General features: G+C 45.3%; 2 protein-coding genes across 22 annotated transcripts in view; one reads left to right on the forward strand and one right to left on the reverse strand.

Moving 5' to 3' along the window:
* The window catches only part of LOC135909148 (uncharacterized), a 758,332-nt gene that overhangs the window by 240,111 nt on the left and 496,853 nt on the right, over positions 1-21,368 (reverse strand). The window lies entirely within an intron of this gene.
* Positions 8,836-10,854, forward strand: LOC135909171 (sulfotransferase ssu-1-like). The gene is made up of 2 exons (XM_065441001.1): positions 8,836-8,943; positions 9,639-10,854. The coding sequence occupies exon 2, from the start codon at positions 9,659-9,661 to the stop codon at positions 10,610-10,612; it is 954 nt and encodes a 317-aa protein (XP_065297073.1). The 5' UTR covers positions 8,836-8,943; positions 9,639-9,658; the 3' UTR covers positions 10,613-10,854.

Raw genomic sequence — 21,368 nt, forward strand, 5'->3', positions numbered from 1 at the left:
GTAAGGTGGTGGTCCCGCGTTCGACTCTCGGACCAGGACGAACTTTTCTTCAACTGCAAGGCTTTTCCTTATAGGAACACGTATGGGTTTCCTTTGTAGCAATTGCTATGAACGGGTGAATGCCTGATTTTCCCCTCTATTAATTACTTCTCTCCACCTTGCGGGTTTCCGCAGAACTATTACGTCAAAGGAACGGCGTTTAACATCGTGAACGGAGCGACATCTGAGGCCTCGTTTTTTAGGAAAAAACAGTGACGGCGTCCACCGGAATTCACAGATTGTAAATATACATTTTAGATTCCCTTCTTTTCTTTATTAGTCATTCGCTTATATGCTGCCACACCACCGTTTTCGTCGGCGTAAACCACTGAGCATGATAGAATAAAGAAGAGTGAAATGGCGCTTACAAAACACACCGTCATACTGTGTTCCTCTTTTCACATTACTCCTTATACTTTTTACAGCGGAGCAGTTATACGCTAGGTGCTGGCGGTTTGTATCAGTTGGCAAAAAAGATGGCGGCCATCAGAGAGCTAAAACATAAGTGTATCATCGGGAATACCCAAGCTTCGTTTAAACGCGAGAACTGTCAAAACCTATTGTGATAAAAAATATCGTCATAAAAGAAAGTAAAACCAGAATAGACACTGTTTAGTTTGAATTGGGGGTTTGACGTCACGGACTCTATAGGCAAACCACGTAACCTTATCTCAGTTGCTTTCACACATGCAATGGCTGAGCCGCGTGCGGTGAGGACTGCAGAAGAACAGCGTACATACGCAGAGCACCGTCGTGAATAGAAGCAGGAATGTGCGCGGCGATGGCGGGCGGCCCGTAATACGAACGAAGATCGTGTCGCAAACGCCAAGCGTATGCACCTTCGGTTGGATCACCCCTACCGACTCCACTCGCACCGTAATCGTGGGTGATTTCAGCGTAGACGTGTCTCGGCCAGACGGAAAGGGGTTCGTGGCATTTCTCTTGGAAAGGTTGGGCATTTCGACGTTACACAAACATCAGTGTGCCCACGACTCGCGTCATCGGTAGTGTATAGACTGCACATCGGCCAAAGACTTTTCCAGCGTCGCCACAGAGCCGCTGGCCTTATGTCATAGCGATCATAAAGTGATCGTCACCTTGGTGGCCAAAAAAGAAATGCAAAAAGCAAACAAAAGAAGGTTAAAAATAAAAAAAAGCATTGAATATGCATGGTAATAAACCAACCAAAATATAGCCAAAAAAGCGAAATTGATAGTGGCGTCATTTCTTTTCAATCAACCAATTTATTACCAGCATATTTATCAGCATATATACAGTTCCGCTGGTCATACGCCTTAACGGCGTGGAATCGCTCTGAGTATTTTACATAATATCCGAGTGGCTTTGGCCGTTTAGGTCTCTTGCCTTTCGATGGTAAACGTCACCGAGATAACAGATAACCAGATAAGCTTCAGAACGAAACTGGATTTTCTTGATGATGATGATGATGTGTGGTGTTTTATGGCGCTAGGGACAGGTTTGGCCAAAGAGCGCCATGACAAGTGGTAATGTTGACGATGTATTATGGATGGCGTGCACAATGAATTCCTCATGGTAGATGTCACATGGCTGTAAAAGGGCCTAAACTCTGTAGCGGTAAGTGGCGTGGAATATATAGTTGGTAAAATAATGACGGTGACAAGGCAGTGATGTGGGCTATGGCAATGGGCTTTCGTTAAAACAATATGCAATAAAACAACACTGACACCTGAGTTCCAAGAGAGCCCTTGAATGCACGGCTGTTAGTCCTGTGCTAAAAATTGCCTGGTCAAATGATTTTCAGGATGTCGGTTTCGGCTAAGAAATCTAAGACTACTTGCAGTTTAAAAAACGGTTCGTCACTAAGGAAAAATGCAGCATGGAGAGGTATACTTTCCCGATATGCAGAAGGGAAATACTTTTTCCTCTCTGTTCCTATTGCAGGGCACTGGGTAAGCACATGGAGGACTGTCAGGCTATCGCCGCACCCACTACAAGTAGGAGGATCCCCGCCAGTCAAGATGTAGGACTGAGTAGTGTATGCGTGTCCCATTCTTAATCGGCAATGAAGTACTTCTTTGTACCGTGCTGTTTTCTCACTTATCCAATTCCGCAGTTTTGGTTTTATGATGTGTAACTTATTCAATGCTTATGTATCCCACTGTGGTTGCCAATGATTCTCCAATTTGCGGCGCAGAAAGGGCTTTAGGTCTGTGGCAGGAATGTGGATATTTCCATCTGTGTCGCTAAAACTCACTGACGTAGCGTTTTCGTCAGCAGTTACGTTGCCTTTTATGCCTTTATGGCCAGGTACCCAGCATAGGATAATCGCTTGGTAGCACATATATGCGAAGCACAACAAGCTATACAGCTCATTAAAAACGGGATTACTGTGCTTTCGTGAGCTAATTAGCACTCTCACGACACTGAATGAGTCTGTAAATACAACAGCCTTAGCGACATTTCTGCGCCTTATGTTTTTAATAGCCGAAAGTATAGCGTACGCTTCTTCCATGAAAATACTGGTGTGTGGGTTTAGTGGCCCAGATGTTGAAAATGAGGGTCCGAGAGCTGCGAAAGCAACACCAGCAGGAGACTTCGAAGCATCTGTGTAATATTCGTCACAGGAATACTTCTCTTTAAGTTCAAGAAAATGCGATTGTATGTGAACCTCAGGTGCTTGTTTCGATATTTCTAAGAAAGAGATGTCACATCTTATAGTTTGCCACTCCAAAGGCGATGGAAGCCGTGTAGGAGTCATTAGGACATTGTAAAAAAGAGGGACCAGTGCGTTTTCTGAGAGTGCCTCCAACCGGAGGGACAAAGGAGGCCTAGTGGCCGGGCGGTTACCAAACAGCCTAGCAGTGGAGAAGTCGCATATAGTGGAATGACTAGGATGTTTAACATCTGAGCTAACTTTCAGGGCATCCGAGAAAGTTAAATATGTCCTTTGGTAGTGCAATGACCATTCGTTTGATTCGACGTCGAGGCTTTGCACAGGGCTAGTCCTAAAGGCGCCTGTAGCAAGGCGGTGAATATGATCTAGCATTTTCAAAGCTCTAGGTGCAGCAGAATTATAGGCTATTGGTCCATAGTCAAGCCATGATAATATTACACTTTTGTAAAGTTCTAGAAGGCACCGTCTGTCGCTTCCCCAAGATGTACGTGATAATAGCTTCAGCAGATTCATTGTCTTGAGGCACTTTGATTTCATATACTTCAGGTGTGGTACGAAATTCAGCTTACTGTCTAAAAGGATTACTAGAAATTTGTGTTCATGGCTCACAGATAGCCGCTCTCCATTTAGATCTGTTGTGGGGTCCGCAAGTATGCCTCTCTCGTTAGAGAGGACGCATGTACTTTTTGTGGGTTTAGCTTGAAACCGTTTTTGTCCGCCCACATACATAATTTATTTATGCAAAGCCGTACTTGCTGCTTGCAGATACTTAGGTTACATGATTCCAAACCTATCTGGATGTCATCCACATATACAGAATAAAATATAGTATGTGGTATGGCAGTTTGGATCCAGTTCATTTTGACAATAAAAAGAGTGCAGCTTAGCACACCACCTTGCGGAACACCAGCCTCTTGCGTAAATGGACGAGACAGAACGTTACCAACTCTAACACGGAACGTGCGATTTGAGAGGTAACTCTGAATCACGTTCAGCAAGTTGCCTCGACCTACCATTTCAGACTGGTCACGGAGGATTCCATAGCGCCAGAAGGTGTCGCATGCCTTTTCGATATGTAAAAATACTGATAGAAAAAATGTTTGTGGACAAAGGCATCTCGGATATTTGTCTCGATGCGGACAGGGTGATCTGTTGTGGATCTATCCTCCCGAAAACCGCATTGAAAAGGATCGAGTATCTTATTGCTTTCAAGAAAATGGATGAGGCAACGGTTAATCATTTTCTCAAATAATTTGCACAGACAACTTGTCAGAGCTATAGGCCTCTAATTGTTGGGTGAAGAAGCGTCCTTGCCCTCTTTGAGAATAGGGATTACGATTGCTTCTTTCCAGGCAGAAGGAATGTAGCCGGCAGAGAACATGGAATTGAAGAGTGACAGTGGTGTTTTTTGGGTTTCAAGGTGTAAGTGTCTGATCATCTCATACATTATTCTGTCACTTCCTGGAGGGGACTTGTTGCAACAGTTCAGTGAAGCCTGTAACTCAGCCATACTAAATGGACGATTGTATGCTTCATTTGATGTGCTTTTCCGAGCCAAATGCAGCTGTTCTGCTAGTCGCTGATATTTTAGGAATGTTTCTGTGTAATGAGATGTACTGGAAATGTGCTCGAAATGTGCTCCTAGACAATCAGCTTGGTCCTCAAGAATCTCTGCTTGGCCTTTTAATTTGTTTACCCTGTTCGAGGCTTTTCTTTCGTCTGTATAAGAGTTAATTCCGGAAATGTATTTTTGCCAGCTATCCCTTTTGGCACAGTGGCACGTTCTTCTGCCTTCTGATTTCATTTTCTTAAAGCTGATAACGTTTTCAATAGTCGGAGAGTCACGGAGCTGATTACAAGTCTTATTCTGCTTCGTTCGTGCATCCTTACATTCATCATTCCACCAGGGAACACGTCGTTTGTTAGGGGATGCATTTGTTTGCGTGATACATATCGACGCTACTTCGAAAATAAATGCGGTTAAATATGACACTGCATCGTCGATACTAAGCGCACGAATATCATCCCATGTCATATATGTCAGCTCTCCATACTGATGCCAGTTCGCTGAGTCAGCTTTCCACTGGGGTACATGTGGATAACATTCGTCCCGTTTCCTTAATTTTAATACAATCGGGAAATGATCACTCCCGTATAGATTCTTATGTACTTTCCACTCCAAGTACGGCAAGACTGTACTTGAAACAATGGATAGATCTATAGATGAAAATGTCTTGTTAGCAACGCTGTAAAATGTTGGCTCCTTCTTATTTAGCAAACATGCCCCTGTATTGAAGCGGAAGTTTTCAGTCAGAAGTCCTCTGGCATCACACAGAGAGTCCCCCCATAAGGTATGATGAGCATATTTTTTTCGAGCGATCCTACAATCGTCGTTCCGCCACGGGACACGCCGTTTGCATGCCAAGCCATTTACTTGTGATATGCATTTATATGCGGCATCTATAATGAAGGCTGTGAAAAACTCCACTACAGCATCAATTCCTAACGAAAACATGTCAGCCCACGAGATACTAGTAAGAGATCGAAATTCATTCGTTCACGTTCAAGCAGTACAGACGGGGAGACTAAGCTAAGGTCTTTTGAAGAATAGGTTTTGTTTGCAAGAGAGTAATATGCGTGTTCCTTCTTATTCAATAGGCACGCACCAGAAGAGAGAAGGAACTGTTCAACAAGTCGTCCTCGCGCATCTATACGAGGGTCGCCCCACAGGTAGTTGTGTGCATTGAAATCGCCAAGAACAATATAAGGTTCTGGCAATTCATCTATGAAGGACTGAAATTCATATTTAGTTAATTTGTAATGGGGGGGTATGTAGAGCGAGCACACAGTGATAAGTTTGTTTAGGAGAACCGCACGAACCGCCACTGCTTCAGGGGGCCTCTGTAGCGGCAAACGTTGACACGCTATGCCTTTCTGAACAACAATGGCAACACCGCCCGATGATGCGAGAGCATCATCGCGATCTCTGCGAAACGTAACATCCTGTTGGAGGAAATTTGTGTGTTTCGATTTTAAGTGTGTTTCCTGTAGACACAGCACCTGTGAATTGTGTTTGTGGATGAGTTTCTGCACATCATCAAGGTTCCTAAGAAGACCTCTGACGTTCCATTGGATTATTTGTGTATCCATATTGGAAGTAAATAAGCGCTGTCTGTATGGAAACGGAGGTGATGCCTTAGGTTACACAGCTCTTTCGAGCCCCTGTAACGGGAGTTCTACCCTTTCTGGAGCTTTCGAGGGAGCCTCGCCGCTCCTTAGGCGTTTGGCGCGCGGTGAGGATAGGTGTAGTGTCCATTGCCTCTTGTGAGGCGCCGGACACGTGCTCTTGTGAGCGAGAAGTTACCAGGGAAGGTCCCGCCTTGGAGGACAAGACCCCTCGCCCACCAGCCCAGAGGTCGATGGGGCTCCCTGGGGGATTTGGCTGCGCCGGCCGTTGCCAGCACTGGAAGGGACCTGGGAGGTTGAGGCAGCCTCGGCTGCGCCCACCTTCGGGGTCGATGGCCCCTTCTCCTCGGCTGACGGAGCAGCGCTAGCTGCAACTGGCGCGGGGCAGATGGCGTAACTGCCGACTCCCTGCCTGTGGGTCGGACAGCCGCCGGAGGCCGTAGTGACGCTGCCCCTTTACGCGTCACGTCGGCAAAGCTGCTCTTAGATGGGTATGACACCCGCCTACGTGCCTCTCTGAAAGATATGTTTTCTTTGACTTTGATCTTCACAAGCTCCTTTTCTCTTTTCCAGGACGGGCAGGACCGCGAATATGCGGCATGCTCGCCATCACAGTTGACACAATGTGGAGTGTTCTGGCATGTTTCGGAGGAATGTTCATTGTCAATGCACTTGGCACATTTCAGCCGGCCTCGACATTTCTGTGACTGTGGCCGAACCTTTGGCCCTTAAAACATCTAAGAGGATTGGGCACGCATGGCCTAACACGAAGTTTGATATAACCGGCCTAGATGGACTCGGGAAGGACACTTGAGCTGAAGGTGAGTATCAGGTGTTTCGTCTTGATCTCTTTTCCATATCGCCTCATCTTAATTCGTTTAACATTGATAACATTCTGATCACTGAAGCCCTCCAAGAGTTCAGCCTCAGTGAGCTCCATCAAGTCATCGTCAGAGACAACACCACGGGTGGTGTTCATCGTGCGGTGCGAGGTTACAATTATTTGGGTTTCCCCAAATGACACTAGTCCAGACAGTTTTTCATATCGTTTTTGATCGCGGAGCTCCAAGAGGAGATCACCGCTTGCAATCCTCGACGCCTTATAACCAGGACCAAAGACTTCAGTCAATGACTTGGAAACAAGGAAGGGTGAGATAGTTCTTACTAATTTATCTGGTTTTGCAGAACGAATAACATGAAAACGCGGGAAGGATTCCTTTTGGCGGCCAAAAAACTGGAAGACCTCATCGGTGCACCCCCTTTGCTGAGGGCGATCAGGCAGTGGAGGGAAGGGAGTAGCGATATGTGGACGTGTAGTTTTCGGCAGCAACGCTAGCCAACCGTAATGGAGTCCAACAATGGGAGGCTGCAGGGCCTTAAAAACAGGGCCTGCAAACGCCAGCTGTACGTTGCCACTATAACCCAATATGACACAACCAAGGTTGGCTACTCACACAAGATTAACCCTTGCCGCCAAGAAATACGGAAGTAATATGAAGTGGAGAGGAGACAGGAAAGATGGAAAAGTGGGAGAGAAAGACGAAGATTAGAGAGGAAGACAGGAAAAGGTGGCTGCCGGTTTCCTCCAGGTGGGTCAGTCTGGAGGTGCCGTCTATGCGAAGCAGAGGCCAAAGGGGCGTGTTGCCTTCACCGGTGGGCCTTAAAGGTCCAAACACCCGGCATCGGCTCAACCCCCAGGATCAGCCTTGCCCCAGACACGGCTAAGCCGCGCACGGCTACACGCAGGAGGGTGCAACCCTCGTGTGCCCGGGTACGTGGTGTCGCAACACGCCAAACGCCTGCTGACGCAGACGCCCCTGCGGGGTCTCTTACTACTTCTTCTTAATTAAAGCCCGAGACGTAACTCCAGAATACGTCTTTGGGCCAGATATAATAATATGAAAAATGCATGATTTGGGAACCCCAAATGTAGCACAAAGCGTTAGGCAAGGAACAAACGTTTTAAATCTTACCACAGCACACAAGTTGAGCAACGTTCACTGAGTACTATTTCATTAGCTGCAACTTTAGCTTCTAATATTGCCCCGTAATCAGAAATGCGCCCTAACTTGAAGCCTACGCTTCACTTGAGCTAGATAACGAGTGGCGTCACCGTTCCCGCGACGCTCAATGCGTTTCCTTCGGCAAGTTGACGTCAGGCGTCGTTTTGACCAAGTCAAGCATTGGCTTTAGATAAGGAGCATTTCTCTGAAGTCGGGGGTAAATATTTCGTATTTGAACACGTTAAAGGGTGGCTGCTTGCTATTGGTCTTAATTTGCTACCAGTTGTATTATCATAAGGATGGCGTTGTCTAACCGCATTGTGCCACAACGATGTGCTTAATGTAACTAGCAAGCGGAATCTTAGGGAGCCTTAAGATAAATATTTGCTCGACAAGCGATGGTGTGCACAGTGCCCCACACTAATCCTCGCAAGCGAATCCGCACGAGTGTCTTCAAGCAAACAACAAGGATATGACGGTGGAGGCAAAACTAGTCTTATTACAACGAAAACGACGCAACGCACCAAGAAAGACTGGCGAAAGGCTAAATGAGTCTATTACTCTGACCATGCTTTACTTACTTCCATCCTTTCCTGAATAAAATTTAAGTACTCACTAATTATAAAAGGGTTGTGGCACTTTCCTATGGGCTCTGTACACAAGAGGTCGGTTGGCAAACGTATCGCATCCACGGGCAATCTCTCCCCAGGAGTGTTTTTCTTGCACGATAACATTTCGCGAGCGCATTGGAAAGGCCATAATCTACTTGCGAGAGTGCAAGACTCGTACCCGATAAAGCGTCCATGCGAAATGTGGCAGGAAAACACTCCACTGATGGACAAGTGTTCTGGATACTGACGTTTTTGTCACAGTTGTCGAAGTTACACTGAGCAACCACCTCTGTCCTACTGGCTTGCGAGGAATCGCAAGGTCTGCCTCGATTTAGTGGCTGATTGCGCGGCTGAGCGAAATCGCAGTTTAGGCGAGTACTGCGGACTGTCTGTCTAGGTGCGCACAATATTGAGTGTAGGAAACGGTGGTAGGTTCTGCATCGTAGAGGTAAGATTTTTATATATATATATATATTTTTTATTCTAGTGTTGTAATACCCCTCTCGAGCTCCAATGATTCTTGAGAAAGTACAAACGACACCTTTAGCTAAGACTGCGCGCGACCTTCGAAATGTCGGCGAGAAAACGGCTTTCATAATTCTCCGAATACGAACCTGTGGGATGGTATTCTTGTGTGATGCATGGGTTCCTCTGGCGAGATTATAGTAGAGAGCATTTCGGTAACTCCATTTCTACCCATTATAAACACTCACATAAATAAATAATTGATGAACAAAAAGATAAATACAAAACAATGCGTAATTGTCGCTGCGGCAATAGGAGCTATGACTCGTGGCTGCTGTTTGCTAGGAAAGATGGGAGCCCTATAAGTCCTAGGCATATAAATACTAGAGCAACCACAGCTGTCTATTCCACGTATTACTTTTCTTTCGATCTCAGAACAGCGCGTTGCATAGCATTGCATTGCTCACATGCATGACGAAGCGGAAATCGGGTCCTTCAACGACATTCTGGAAATTATATTGGGCTTTACCACCTTCCGCTTTAGAACAGGTAGATGCTCCCGGGAATCTGCTGAATTGATATCGCTTTCCTATGTACTTTCTTCCCCAAAACTCGATTGCGCTTCCTCTTTCGGCTTACGACAAGATATACTTAAAGCGCACGTTTTGCGTGTTCCAGGACCACTTTTTCATCGAGTGATGGCCCTGGAAGTTAGACCCTGCCCCAACGGGCCCCTGTACGTCGACTTCGACGGCTTGCGACTCAACAAGCGTTTTTCGCCGACAGTGGTGCGGGATGCCCTGCGTTACAATGCTACGGCGAGCGACAAGTTCCTGTTGTCGTACCCAAAGTGCGGGACCCACTGGGCACAGCAGATCGCTTATCTCATCGACCATCGGGGTGTCCCGCCCGCCGACACTCTGCAGCTTCATATGTACGGACCTTCGCTAGAGAAGTTCGGTGCCGAGACGCTGGCAGAGCTTCCCAACAGAGGTTTGATTCGCACCCACTTACCATACGACTTCGTGCCCAAGCATCCGCAGGCCAAGTACGTGTACGTGTGCCGAAACCCAAAGGACGTCTGCGTGTCCTTCTTCTACCACACGAAAGCGCTACCGGAGTGTGACTTCGTGAATGGCAAGTTCGAAGACTTCTTCGAGATTTTCCTTGAAGGCAAAACTGACTTTAGTGACTACTTTGAGCATGTGCTACCGTGGTACGAACGCCGGGGAGATGACAACGTGCTGTTCCTGAACTACGAGGACATGAAGAGCGACCCCAGAAAACACGTGCTCGAGATGGCTGCGTTCATGAACAGAGAGCGCTACGACGAGCTTCTGCAGAACGAAAGCATGCTGGCAGATGTGCTCAAATTCAGCAGTGCCGGGTACATGAAAAACCCGGGTTCTGGTGGTCCCAGGCCACAATCGAAAAATTGCAGTTCGAAGGCCGACGTCCCGAAGGTAATGCGGCAGCTGTTTGAAACGCCGGGTTCAATACGGCAAGTCAGTGGTGTTGTTCGTTCTGGGCGCATGGGTGGTTGGAAAGAGCACTTCACGCCAAATATGAACGAAAGGATGGAAAGGAAAATACGCGAGAAGTTTTCGCAAACTGATCTCGTTTCTCTCTGGAGGCACTATGGCGTTCTTTAACAAATTTTTAGCTCTTTGTTCACTTTCTCTTGGTTGTGAACAAAGCAATATCATTTGTGCAGTTTACTTCGTTCAGTCTTTTTTCTGTGCGATTATGTTCCATTGCATAAAGAAAATACACAAAAGACTTTCTCAAACTTATGCTTGACTTTGCGGGGCATTATCACATGTTTTTTGCGCATTTCTCTGTCTTTAATTTTGGTCTTTACATTTCTTTGTAAATAAAGACGAAACATTTCTGACGGTTTTGTTCATTTCTTGCATTTATCTACCAACATGTTACTATGACAACATTGTCGAATATGAATAGCAATAACGTGTTGCAATCGGATATCTGTTTAGGTGCAATTGTTACTTCTTGACTATTAGCGTAGCTTCAGCTGATATCGAAATACTATAGTTTAGGCGCTATTATTATTATTTAATGATAAAATATTGAAACAGGGACAAATGACCACATGCGCGTGAGCACTTGCTGTGTCTTTAAACAACTCGATAAGAACTTGAAATTAAAGTAGTTTGCCAGGAAAGAAAGAGTCCAAACGAAACACTAATGCGCCATCATAGGGCCCCATCATTATATTCCGGTATAGCGCACTCAACTATGAGAGTAAACTTAGCTTTTACAGATCGACAGCAATTTACAATTAGATAACTATAGAGCACATACCCTCAAGCTCTAATATTCGGCAGAAACATATGGTGTAGCGAACTTATAACGGCAGTAATAAAAATGTTACTTATGCACAGTGGATAAAATACGCGAAATTATTGCAGATCCATGACCTCTCACTGAATTCGGCATCAAAAAAAAGGAAATAGCATAAGGTAGCATCATCAACAAAAAAAGGCTCTTTTATCATGAATGACGGCTTGGTAAGCCATCAAAAAAGAAAAGCGAAAGCTGGCTTGCAGTGCTGCATGAATTGTCGCAGTCCAAATCATCATCAGCCTGCTTACGCGCACTGCAGGGCAAACGCCTATCCCATACTTCTCCAACTGCCTCGGTCATGTACTAATTGTGGCCATGTTGTCCCTGCTAACTTTCTAATCTCATCCGCCCACCTAACGTTCTGCCGCCCTCTGCTGCGCTTCCTTTCCCTTGGAATCCAGTCCGTAACCCTTCATTACCAACAGTTACCTTCCCTCCTCATTACATGTCCTGCCCATGCCCATTTCGTATTCTTGATTTCAACTAAGATATCATTACCTCGCGTTTGTTCCCTCGCCCATGCTGCTCATTTCTTACCCCTTAACGTTACGCCTATCATTCTTCTTTCCATAGCTCGTTGCGTCGCTCTCAATTTTAGTAGAACGTACTTCCTAAGCCTCCAGGTTTGTGCCCCGTACGTGAGCACTGGTAAGACACAACTGTTATATACTTTTCTCTTGCGGCATAATGGCAACCTACTGTTCATGACCTGAGAAGGCTTGCCAAACGCACCCCAGCCGATTCTTATCCTTCTGATTATTTCAGTCTCATGATCCGGATCCGCAGTCACTACCTGTCCTAAGTAGATGTTTTCCCTTACCACCTCCAGTGCCTCGCTAGCTATTGTAAACTGCTGATATCTTCCGAGACTGTTAAACATTACTTTAGTTTTCTGCAGATTAATTTTTAGACCCACCGTTCGGCTTTGCCTCTCCAGGTCAGTGAACATGTATTGCAGTTGGTCCCCTGAGTTACTAAGCAAGTCAATATCATCAGCGAATCGCAAGTTACTAAGGTATTCTACATTACCTCTTATCCCCAATTCTTCCCAATCCAGGTCTCTGAATGTATCCTGTAAACATGCTGTGAATAGCATTACAGAGATTGTATCTCCCTGCCTGACGCTTTTCTTTATTGGGATTTTGTTGCTTTCTTTAAGGAGGACTATGGTGGCTGTGGAGCCGCTATAGATGTTTTTCAGTATTTTTGCGTACGACTTGTTTACACCTCGATTCCGCAATGCCTCCATGACTGCTGAGGTTTCGACTGAATCAAACGCTTTCTCGTAATCAATGAAAGATCAATCAATGAAAGATTTCTCTATCACCTGATTGATACTGTGAATATGGTCTGATGTTGAGTAGCCTTTACGGAATCCTGCCTGGTCTTTTGGTAGACGGAAGTCTAAGGTGTTCATGATTCTATTTGCAAATACCTTAGTAAATACTTTGTAGGCAACGGACAGTAAGCTGAACGGTCTATAATTTTTCAAGTCTTTGGAGTCCCCTTTCCTATGGATCAGGATTATGTTAGCGTTTTTCCAAGATTCCGGTACGTTCGAAGTCATGGGGCAGTGCGTATACAGGGTGGCCAGTTTTCTAGAACAATCTGCCGACCATCCTTCAACAAATCTGCTGTTACCTGATTCTCCCCAGCTGCGTTCCCCGTTTGCATAGCTCCGAAGGCTTTTTTACTTCTTCCGGCGTTACTTGTGGGATTTCAAATTCCTCTAGATTATCCTCTCTTCCATTAACGTCGTGGGTGCCACTGGTACTGTATAAATCTCTATAGAACCCCTCAGCCACTTGAACGATCTTATCCATATTAGTAATGATATTGCCGGCTTTGTCGCTTAACGCATACATCTGATTCTTGCCTATTCCTAGTTTCTTTTAAACTGCTTTTAGGCTTCCTACATCCCTGAGAGCATGTTCAGTTCTATCCATATTATACTTTCTTATGTCAGCTGTCTTACGCTCGTTGATTAACTTCGAAAGTTGTACAAGTTCTATTCTAGCTGTAGGTTTAGAGGCTTTCATACATTGCCGTTTTTTGATAAGATCTTTCGTCTGCTGCGATAGCTTACTGGTATCCTGTCTAAAGGAGTTGCCACCGACTTCTATTGCAGACTCCTTAATGATGCCCATAAGATTGTCGTTCATTGCTTCAACACTAAGGTCCTCTTCCTGTTTTAAAGCCGAATGCCTGTTCTGTAGCTTGATCCGGAATTCCTCAATTTTCCCTCTTACCGCTAACTAATTGATCGGCGTCTTATGTACCAGTTTCTTCTGTTCCCTCCTCATGTCTAGGCTAATTCGAGTTCTTACCATCCTATGGTCACTGCAGACCACCTTGCCGAGCACGTCCACAGTTTGTATGATGCCAGGGTAAGCGCAAAGTATAAGGTCTTTTTCATTTCTAGTCTGGTCATTCGAGCTCCTCCACGTCCACTTTCGGCTATCCCGCTTGCGGAAGCAGGTATTATTATCCGCAGATAATTCTGTTCTGCAACGTCCACTAATAACTCTCCCTTGCTATTCCTAGTGTCTATGCCATATTCCCCCACTGCCTTGTCTCCAGCCTGCTTCTTGCCTACTTTGGCATTGAGGTCGCCCATCAGTACAGTGTATTTTGTTTTGACCTTACCCATCGCCGATTCTACGTCTTGATAGAAGCTTTCGACTTCCTGGTCATCATGACTGGATGTAGGGGCGTACACCTGCACGACCTTCAACTTCTACCTCTTATTGAGATTCACAGCAAGACCTGCCACCCTCTCGTTAATGCTATAGAATTCCTGTACGTTACCAGCTATATTCCTATTAATCAGGAATCCGATTCCTAGTTCTCCACTCTCCGTTAAGCCCCGGTAGCAAAGGACGTGCCCGCGTTTTAAAACTGTGTATGCCTCATTTGTCCTCCTAACTTCACTGAGCCCTATTATATCCCATTTACTGAACTCTAATTCCTACAATAGCACTGCTAGACTCGCCTCACTTGTTAATGCTCCAGCGTTAAACGTTGCCAGGTTCAGATTCCAATGGCGGCCTGTCTGGATCCAGAAATTCTTAGCCTCCTATGTTGCGTCCCAGGTCTGACCGCCACCGTGGTCAGTTCCTTCGTAGCTGCTGGGGACTTAGGGCCGGGGTTTGATTGTTTTGTACATATGGGATGTTGTGGCCAAGTACTGCACCAGGGTGGCCAATTCTGCTCTGGTGAGGGAGTGCGTTACCGGTTCTGGTCACCGTGATCAGGCCGCACTCCAGGCCTGTTTGTGCGATTTGATCAAGACGCGGATTTTTTGCTTAATCCGATGGAAAATTGTGCGGCACCGGGATTCGAACCACGGTCTTCTTGCACGCGAGGCGGATGCTCTACCTCTACGCCACCGCTGCAATTTTTACCTAAAGGGGAAAAGCCCGAGGCTGGAAACTGAAAGTGGGCTTCCCCCCAAGCTACCTACTGCAATTGTCGCAGTAGGTAGCCATAACGTCATAAATTTTGTCAGTGTTAGTGAAGGCCATTTGTGTGTATATCGGCAACAATGGGCTGAATTCTACTTTGCTTCTGGAAGAAGTGAAACAAATGTCAGCAATTATTAAAAATGTTACTTGTGCAGAACGGCTAAAATACGCGAAATTATTGCAGATCTATGACATCACACTGAATTCGGCGTGAAAAAAAAAGGAAATTGCCTAATATTTTCTAGTTGTAAAGAACCTTTTACTGTGAAAGAAAGGGAACTGAAGTTTTGTGAATTCAGTTAGTCTAAGCACATTTGTGAGTTCTGATTAAGCAGTTTTGGCTGCTCAATCTACCCCTCTCTGTAGGCGACAAACTTTTCAACCGCATCGAAATCATTGCAAGCGAGATGAACACTAACCGAGAGGACTCGAGTTTTAGTTAGACATTGAAGTCAGGCCAATAGACAATTAAGGCAAGCTTACCCTCCTCGTTCGCTGTAGAGCGAAGGTTTCGACACTAATAGCTTTGATAGCTTTCATTGCTCTCTAAGTTCCACATTACGTGATCTCTGCGGTTAAAAAGATGCCCTACTGCCACCAGCAAGTGACCCTGGCTAGCACTTGCAAGTGGTTTTTGTTTGTTTCTTTATCGCTATGTTTACACACACAAGAACAATAACGAAACTACAAAGTCAAGCTGTTGTGCGCGTGTACAGGTAAAAAAGAAAACGGACGGAAGAACCAATTTCATGGCAGCTCGCCTGAAAGTGAATTCTAAGCTTCTACGTGCCAACACTACGATTTTATTAAGAGGCACGCCATAGTGGGGGACTCCTGATTAATTTTGACCATCGAGGTGTCTTTAACCCTTAAAGTACGAGATGTAAATACCCAGAAAAAATTTTATTTTCTATCTAAATATGCAAAACACACCAAGAATAAGCACAATCAACACAGACAAAAAATATTTTTCGGAATTTTTTTTTATTTATAGGGGGAGAACCCCAGGCAGGAAACTGAAAGTGGGCTTCCCCCAAGCCACCTAATGCTTAGTTTTCAATTTCTATAGACAACCCCCCTCATATGGGAACCATAGGTGTATATTTCATCTGCTTTATATCTCATTCGCAACACCACTGCAGCTGGATATGCTGGATCGACCTGTCTTTGACCCTCCTACCACAAGACAGCGAGTCGCGCGCCTAGCTTGTTCATCCTCGTCCAATTTTCCTGCCTTAAACCAACAAATTACGCTTGCTACCTGTCATATAGTGTTGCCTGAAGGCATTTAGCCAGAAACTTCTTGCTCAATACTGAAACTCGCCAAGGAAAAAAATTGTTTTTAAAGTGTTTCCTGCAGGCAACGCTCCTTAATAAAGGGTTAACATTGTTAACGGTGGTTGTTAACGGGTTGGTTAACTTCACCACAATCGACATGTGGCAGCCGCGGCTGCGATTTTATCCGGCCACCTTGTGCTTAGCAGCGCAACGCTATACCAGCTAAGCCACCTTCGTGGGTGGCTTAGCTGGTATAGCGTTGTATTGTATAGCCTTCAATTGGGCTCTACATTTGTAAGAAAACGTTGTTTCATGCATTGAAGCGCAAAAGTAACTACAGCGCCAATGTGTTTTCTCCTACACCTTCAACTTAATACCTGAAAACTGGTGCCATGCTCAGATTTTATTTCAAGTTGATATGCCTTGCGAAGTCACTAGCTCTAATTTCTGAATTGCAATGGGCTGTGATTTTTTAGTAATAAACATAATAATGAAATTTTACGAATTAGTAAATAAAACGTAGTATTTCAAGATGGAAAACGTCTGCCTCATCAAGTAACCTAGTTCAAAGGCTAGAAGTGCGCCATATGCCATAAGTGATTTGGAAAACTGTGGTGAAGCTGTAGCCAACCGGAACTTCCTCTGGTTAACCTCCCTGCCTTTCTCTGCATTATTTTCTCTCTCTCTCTCTCTGTGGTGAAGCTAAAAAAAATGACACCCCATATGGAAGTGTGAATCAGCAGCAATAAGGTTGCGGGAAGGGATGATACCGGGGTCATGGATATGAGAGCATACGCATATAATACCGTGACGAAGTTGTTCGTTCATGATGCTTCTTATCGACATGCTGCCATATGCTGCAACTGCAAGAAATTGGACTTACTTTCCCTTGAGTCAATGGTCATTACATTGCGTGAAAGTACCCTCACGTGACTGTTCGTGGTGGTAAACAAATTGACTACTTCGGTGAGGCAACATCATCACCACCAGAGTGAACGGCTGACTCAAGAAGGATAAAACGTATGCCTTACTCTATGGGCTAGTGGGTGCCCTGGCACAAGAACACTTCTTTGCGTCTTGTACGACATCAGTGGCAAAAGAGAAAATAAGAAATTGCATACCAACAGTAATTAGTAGTAATTATGGGCAGGGGCGCCGCCGGGTGGGGGGGGGGGCGTAAGGGGATTCAGCCCCCCTGAACTTTTTCGTGCTGTCATGCACCGCCGGCCAGAACAGCCCCCGTCGGCGGAAATAATTCCAGGTTGTGTCCGGAATGTCTTTTCGGTGCGATCATTGCGAACTCTGGCTGGATTTCGTGGCAACAACCATGCACCGAGAGTCACATAGTGCAAGGAGCCCTATCCAAGCACAATGTTCCAAGGGCGTTTCGATGGCGAGCGGGCTCGTCGCGGCGTCTCGCGGACGACGCAGAATTTGAGGAGCACATTGATTTCAATTTCAGAACTTTATGGGTATTCACTTCCCATAAACTTATGGTGCGAAAGGTGAATTGACAATTCGATAGTCATGCTTTAGATTTTGAATTCCGGAACTTAGCGGCTTTAATGCTCTTATAAACATATGACTCAAATAGTGCGTTGATTTTTCTAAAGTCATACATTGGACCATATAACGAATCTAGCAAACCCAACATACTATCAGACAAGTTGAGAAAGCACGAACCAAGGTCCGATGAGGCGAAGCGTTGGGGTGGTTCATTTGTGCACAAAAAAGAATATCAACGTTTTTGTTCACCTTCGCCAAAGCATCAGCGTGAGGATACTAAAGCCAGCAAAGGTAACTACGTTCTTATTTATTTTTCTACTTTGACGTTTCTTCGCGAAGACGAATTGAGCCTCTTCGATTCTCTTGTTCTCGCTACCCGCGGGCTGCCAGAGCCTGCCAGAGGGCATGCGATTTTCTCGCGTTGTTTGGGCCACCGCGCGGCGCACTTCGGTGCGCGTTCGTTTTAACCTGGCCGAGTGGATTTTCGCCTACGTCAGATAACGGATACGTCACACGTTCAGAGACCTCACCCAACACTACAGACTCGAAAGACGCACATTCCCGCCACCACACGATAAATTGAACAGGAATGAGGCCGTAACTTTACGCTTGCTCCAGAGACACACCTACCCTAGCCCCGCTATTTTACACCAATGCTATCCGCGTTTATACCCAACAGACGCGTGTAAAACTTGCGGACAAAGAGCAACGTTGCGATACATGCTCTGGGAATGTGCCGGCAACAACGGTAATCAAACCAGCTGCGTTCGCGACGCGTCCATAATCGCGGCCGTCGCCAGAGTACGGGAAGGCTCGAGCTCGCTTCTTCCCGACGCCGCCCCAGATGCGGGAGCCGCCGGGGACCTTCTCCGTAGAGGTCGCCGCCGCTGGGAGGCGGCTATCAAAAGTTCAGAGCTGGCAGACCAGCTCTGGGCCGTCCGGCAAATTGAAGATGCAGCCCGAGTCCAAGGACTTCGAGCCGCCACCTCAGGCCACCACAGCAAGAACTGCCGGACTATTCTTCAACAAAGTTTCTTCTTCTTCAAGGGAATCCTGATTCATGTCGGACGATGACGTCAAAAAGTCCGCTGCAGACGTTTTGAAGCAGCCAGCCCAGGGGTTTTATAAGACTGGAATAACGCGACTCGTTAGTCAGCAAGACAAATGTCAAGTGTTCATGGAGGCCACATTTAGATAAAGTACCCAGCTAGTTAATTAAATTATGGGGCTTTACGTCTCAAAACCACTTTCTCATTATGAGGCATGCCGTAGTGGAGGACTCCAGAAATTTCGACCACCTGGGGTTCTTTAACGTGCACCTAAATCTAAGTACACGGGTGTTTTAGCATTTAGCGGTAATTCCGTATCGGACAACACTGTCGTAGAACGCATGCGCCGTGGTTTTCCTGACTAATATCGACATGAGGTGACAGATTTTATACAGCAAGCAAAGCACTGAGCGAATCCTCTGGTAGACATAAGAAACATGCGAATTCCATGAAAGATCGCTGTCAAAACGCAAACCAACATATTTTACGGACGATGTGCAGTCGACAGGATCGCAAGAACATGGATTGCAATGTGAATTATCTAATATTATTTCCCTAGTCAGGTGTATTCTCCTTAAAGGACTTCGAAAGCAGACAAGTTGCGTTTTTATAACGTTAATATCAGTAAAATATGTTGCGAACCAGTTCATTGCCTTCGTTTGTGGTTCTTTTATATGACGAGCTGCATCAGAATACTGCTTTACACGAGAAACTAGCACTGTATCGTCTGCATACTGAAATTTTAATGGAGACTGTATTAGACCGATCATTAACGTCAAGGTTAGAAAGAAGAGGACCTAATACTGAACCTTGTGAACCACCGACCTTGATTGGTGAAAGGCTGCTGCTAATGTTTTGAACTGAGATGTACTGAAACCGGTCCCAGAGAACATTATCGAATAGTGACAGAAACAAATCACGGAATGCCATTATGGAAAGCTTCGCTGACCACAAGTAATGGTAGACAATGTCAAATGCCTTGCTTACATCAAGAAACAATGCGCACGCTAGCTGTTGCTTTCAAAACAGAAATTCAGGAAATCGGAAAAATCATCAGAAAGTGGCTGAGTGGCTTTGCCTTTAACAAAGCCGTATTGTCGAGGTGATAACATGTTGCTAGTATAAAGGAAGCTATTCATAGTGAGCACCACATGTTTCACTAAAAGTTTTGTTACGCAAGGTAAAACTGATATTTGGCGGTAGTTTTCAACTTTGCCTCGAGATCCCTTCTTATAGAGTGGTATAATGATTGCCGTTTTCAGTCTGACTGGAATAACGCCACATGACGACATGTGATTAATTATTGCTATTAGAATGAATAATATCGCAAAATGAAAACACCTACAAGGCTGCGCTCCAACTTCGCATTAGGGAGTATCGTAATCTTCGGTGAGTTTTTTAACCGCCATTCAGATTTACAGGTTATTCTTTTGAGTAATGCAGTTTAGAGTGTGGCATGGTCCCAATTCCTCTAAATATAAACTCAGCGAATGGCCTAGTTGCTTCAGGGAACGGTGAACTTGAAAACACGCATCCAGCATTTTCAAGCTGTTCCACTTGCACCAATAGCTTCGCGTTAATATTTACAGATTCCGTTAATCCGAGGGGATGGGCGTTAATACGCCGCACATTAGGTTCCTCGCAGATACAGAATTTACCTGTAGGAAATATATCAGGTTATACTTTCGCTTTCGCTGGAAACTGGTGCATGAAAAGTGCATGAAAAGTGCATTGGAAGAGGAACTTAATCCTGTCGCAGCTAACTCGTACATATTTTTTAGAATTTCAAAAATAAACAGCCTGAATGCCCTCGGAAAATATGTACGTGCATCCCGGTACTTCCGGTCTTTTGAAATAGGACATTTTTCACGTGGTGTGCAGGTGCGCATAACTCAGTCGTATTCATAATATTCGAGCTGTCAGGCTCCAAGCATCGCATTACTCAGAAACAAAAATAGTCAAGAGGGACATAGTTATCATACTGCATCGGAAAAAGCAACCGGAAAGTGCGTGCTAGAAAGAAGTTAATCAGGACATTCACATCATCTACATTCACATCATCTACAATTCCTCTGTTTATTTTTATCCCAATAAAGCAACGGCGTAGCAACGGCTTAGGAATAAGCAAGGGCCTTTGTAGTTTCTTTTACGAACGGGTGGATGTCTGATCTTCCCTTTATTATTTACCTCTCTTCACCTTGCGGGTTTCCGCAGAACTATAACGTCAAGCTCTTGTCTTCACTTCGAGTTGTCAAAAAATTTGCTGCAACTTTAACTTCTAATATTGCCACGTGATCAGAAACGCGCCCTAACTTGAAGCCCACGCTTCACTAGATAACGCTTGGTGCCACCGTTCCCACGACGCTCAATACGTTTCTTTCGGCATCTTGACGTCAGGCGTCCTTTTAACCAAGTCAAACATTGGCTTTAGATAAGGCGCATTTCTCTGAACTCGGAGGTAAATATTTCGTATTTGAAAAGGTTAAAGGGTGGCTGCTTGCCATTGGTCTTAATTTGCTACCAGGTTTATTATCATAAGGACGGTGTTGTTGGATGGCATTGTACCCCAACGAGGTGCTTAATGTAAATAGCAAGTGGAATCTTAGGGATCCTTAGGATAAATATCTGCTCGACAAGCGATGGTGTGCACAGTGCCCCACACTAATCCTTGCAAGCGAATCTGCACGAGTGTCTTGAAGCAAGCAAAGAGGATATGAAGGTGGAGGCTAAACGAGTCTTCTTACAAC

Source organism: Dermacentor albipictus, chromosome 4, assembly GCF_038994185.2.
Source record: "Dermacentor albipictus isolate Rhodes 1998 colony chromosome 4, USDA_Dalb.pri_finalv2, whole genome shotgun sequence".
Lineage (NCBI taxonomy): Eukaryota > Metazoa > Arthropoda > Arachnida > Ixodida > Ixodidae > Dermacentor > Dermacentor albipictus.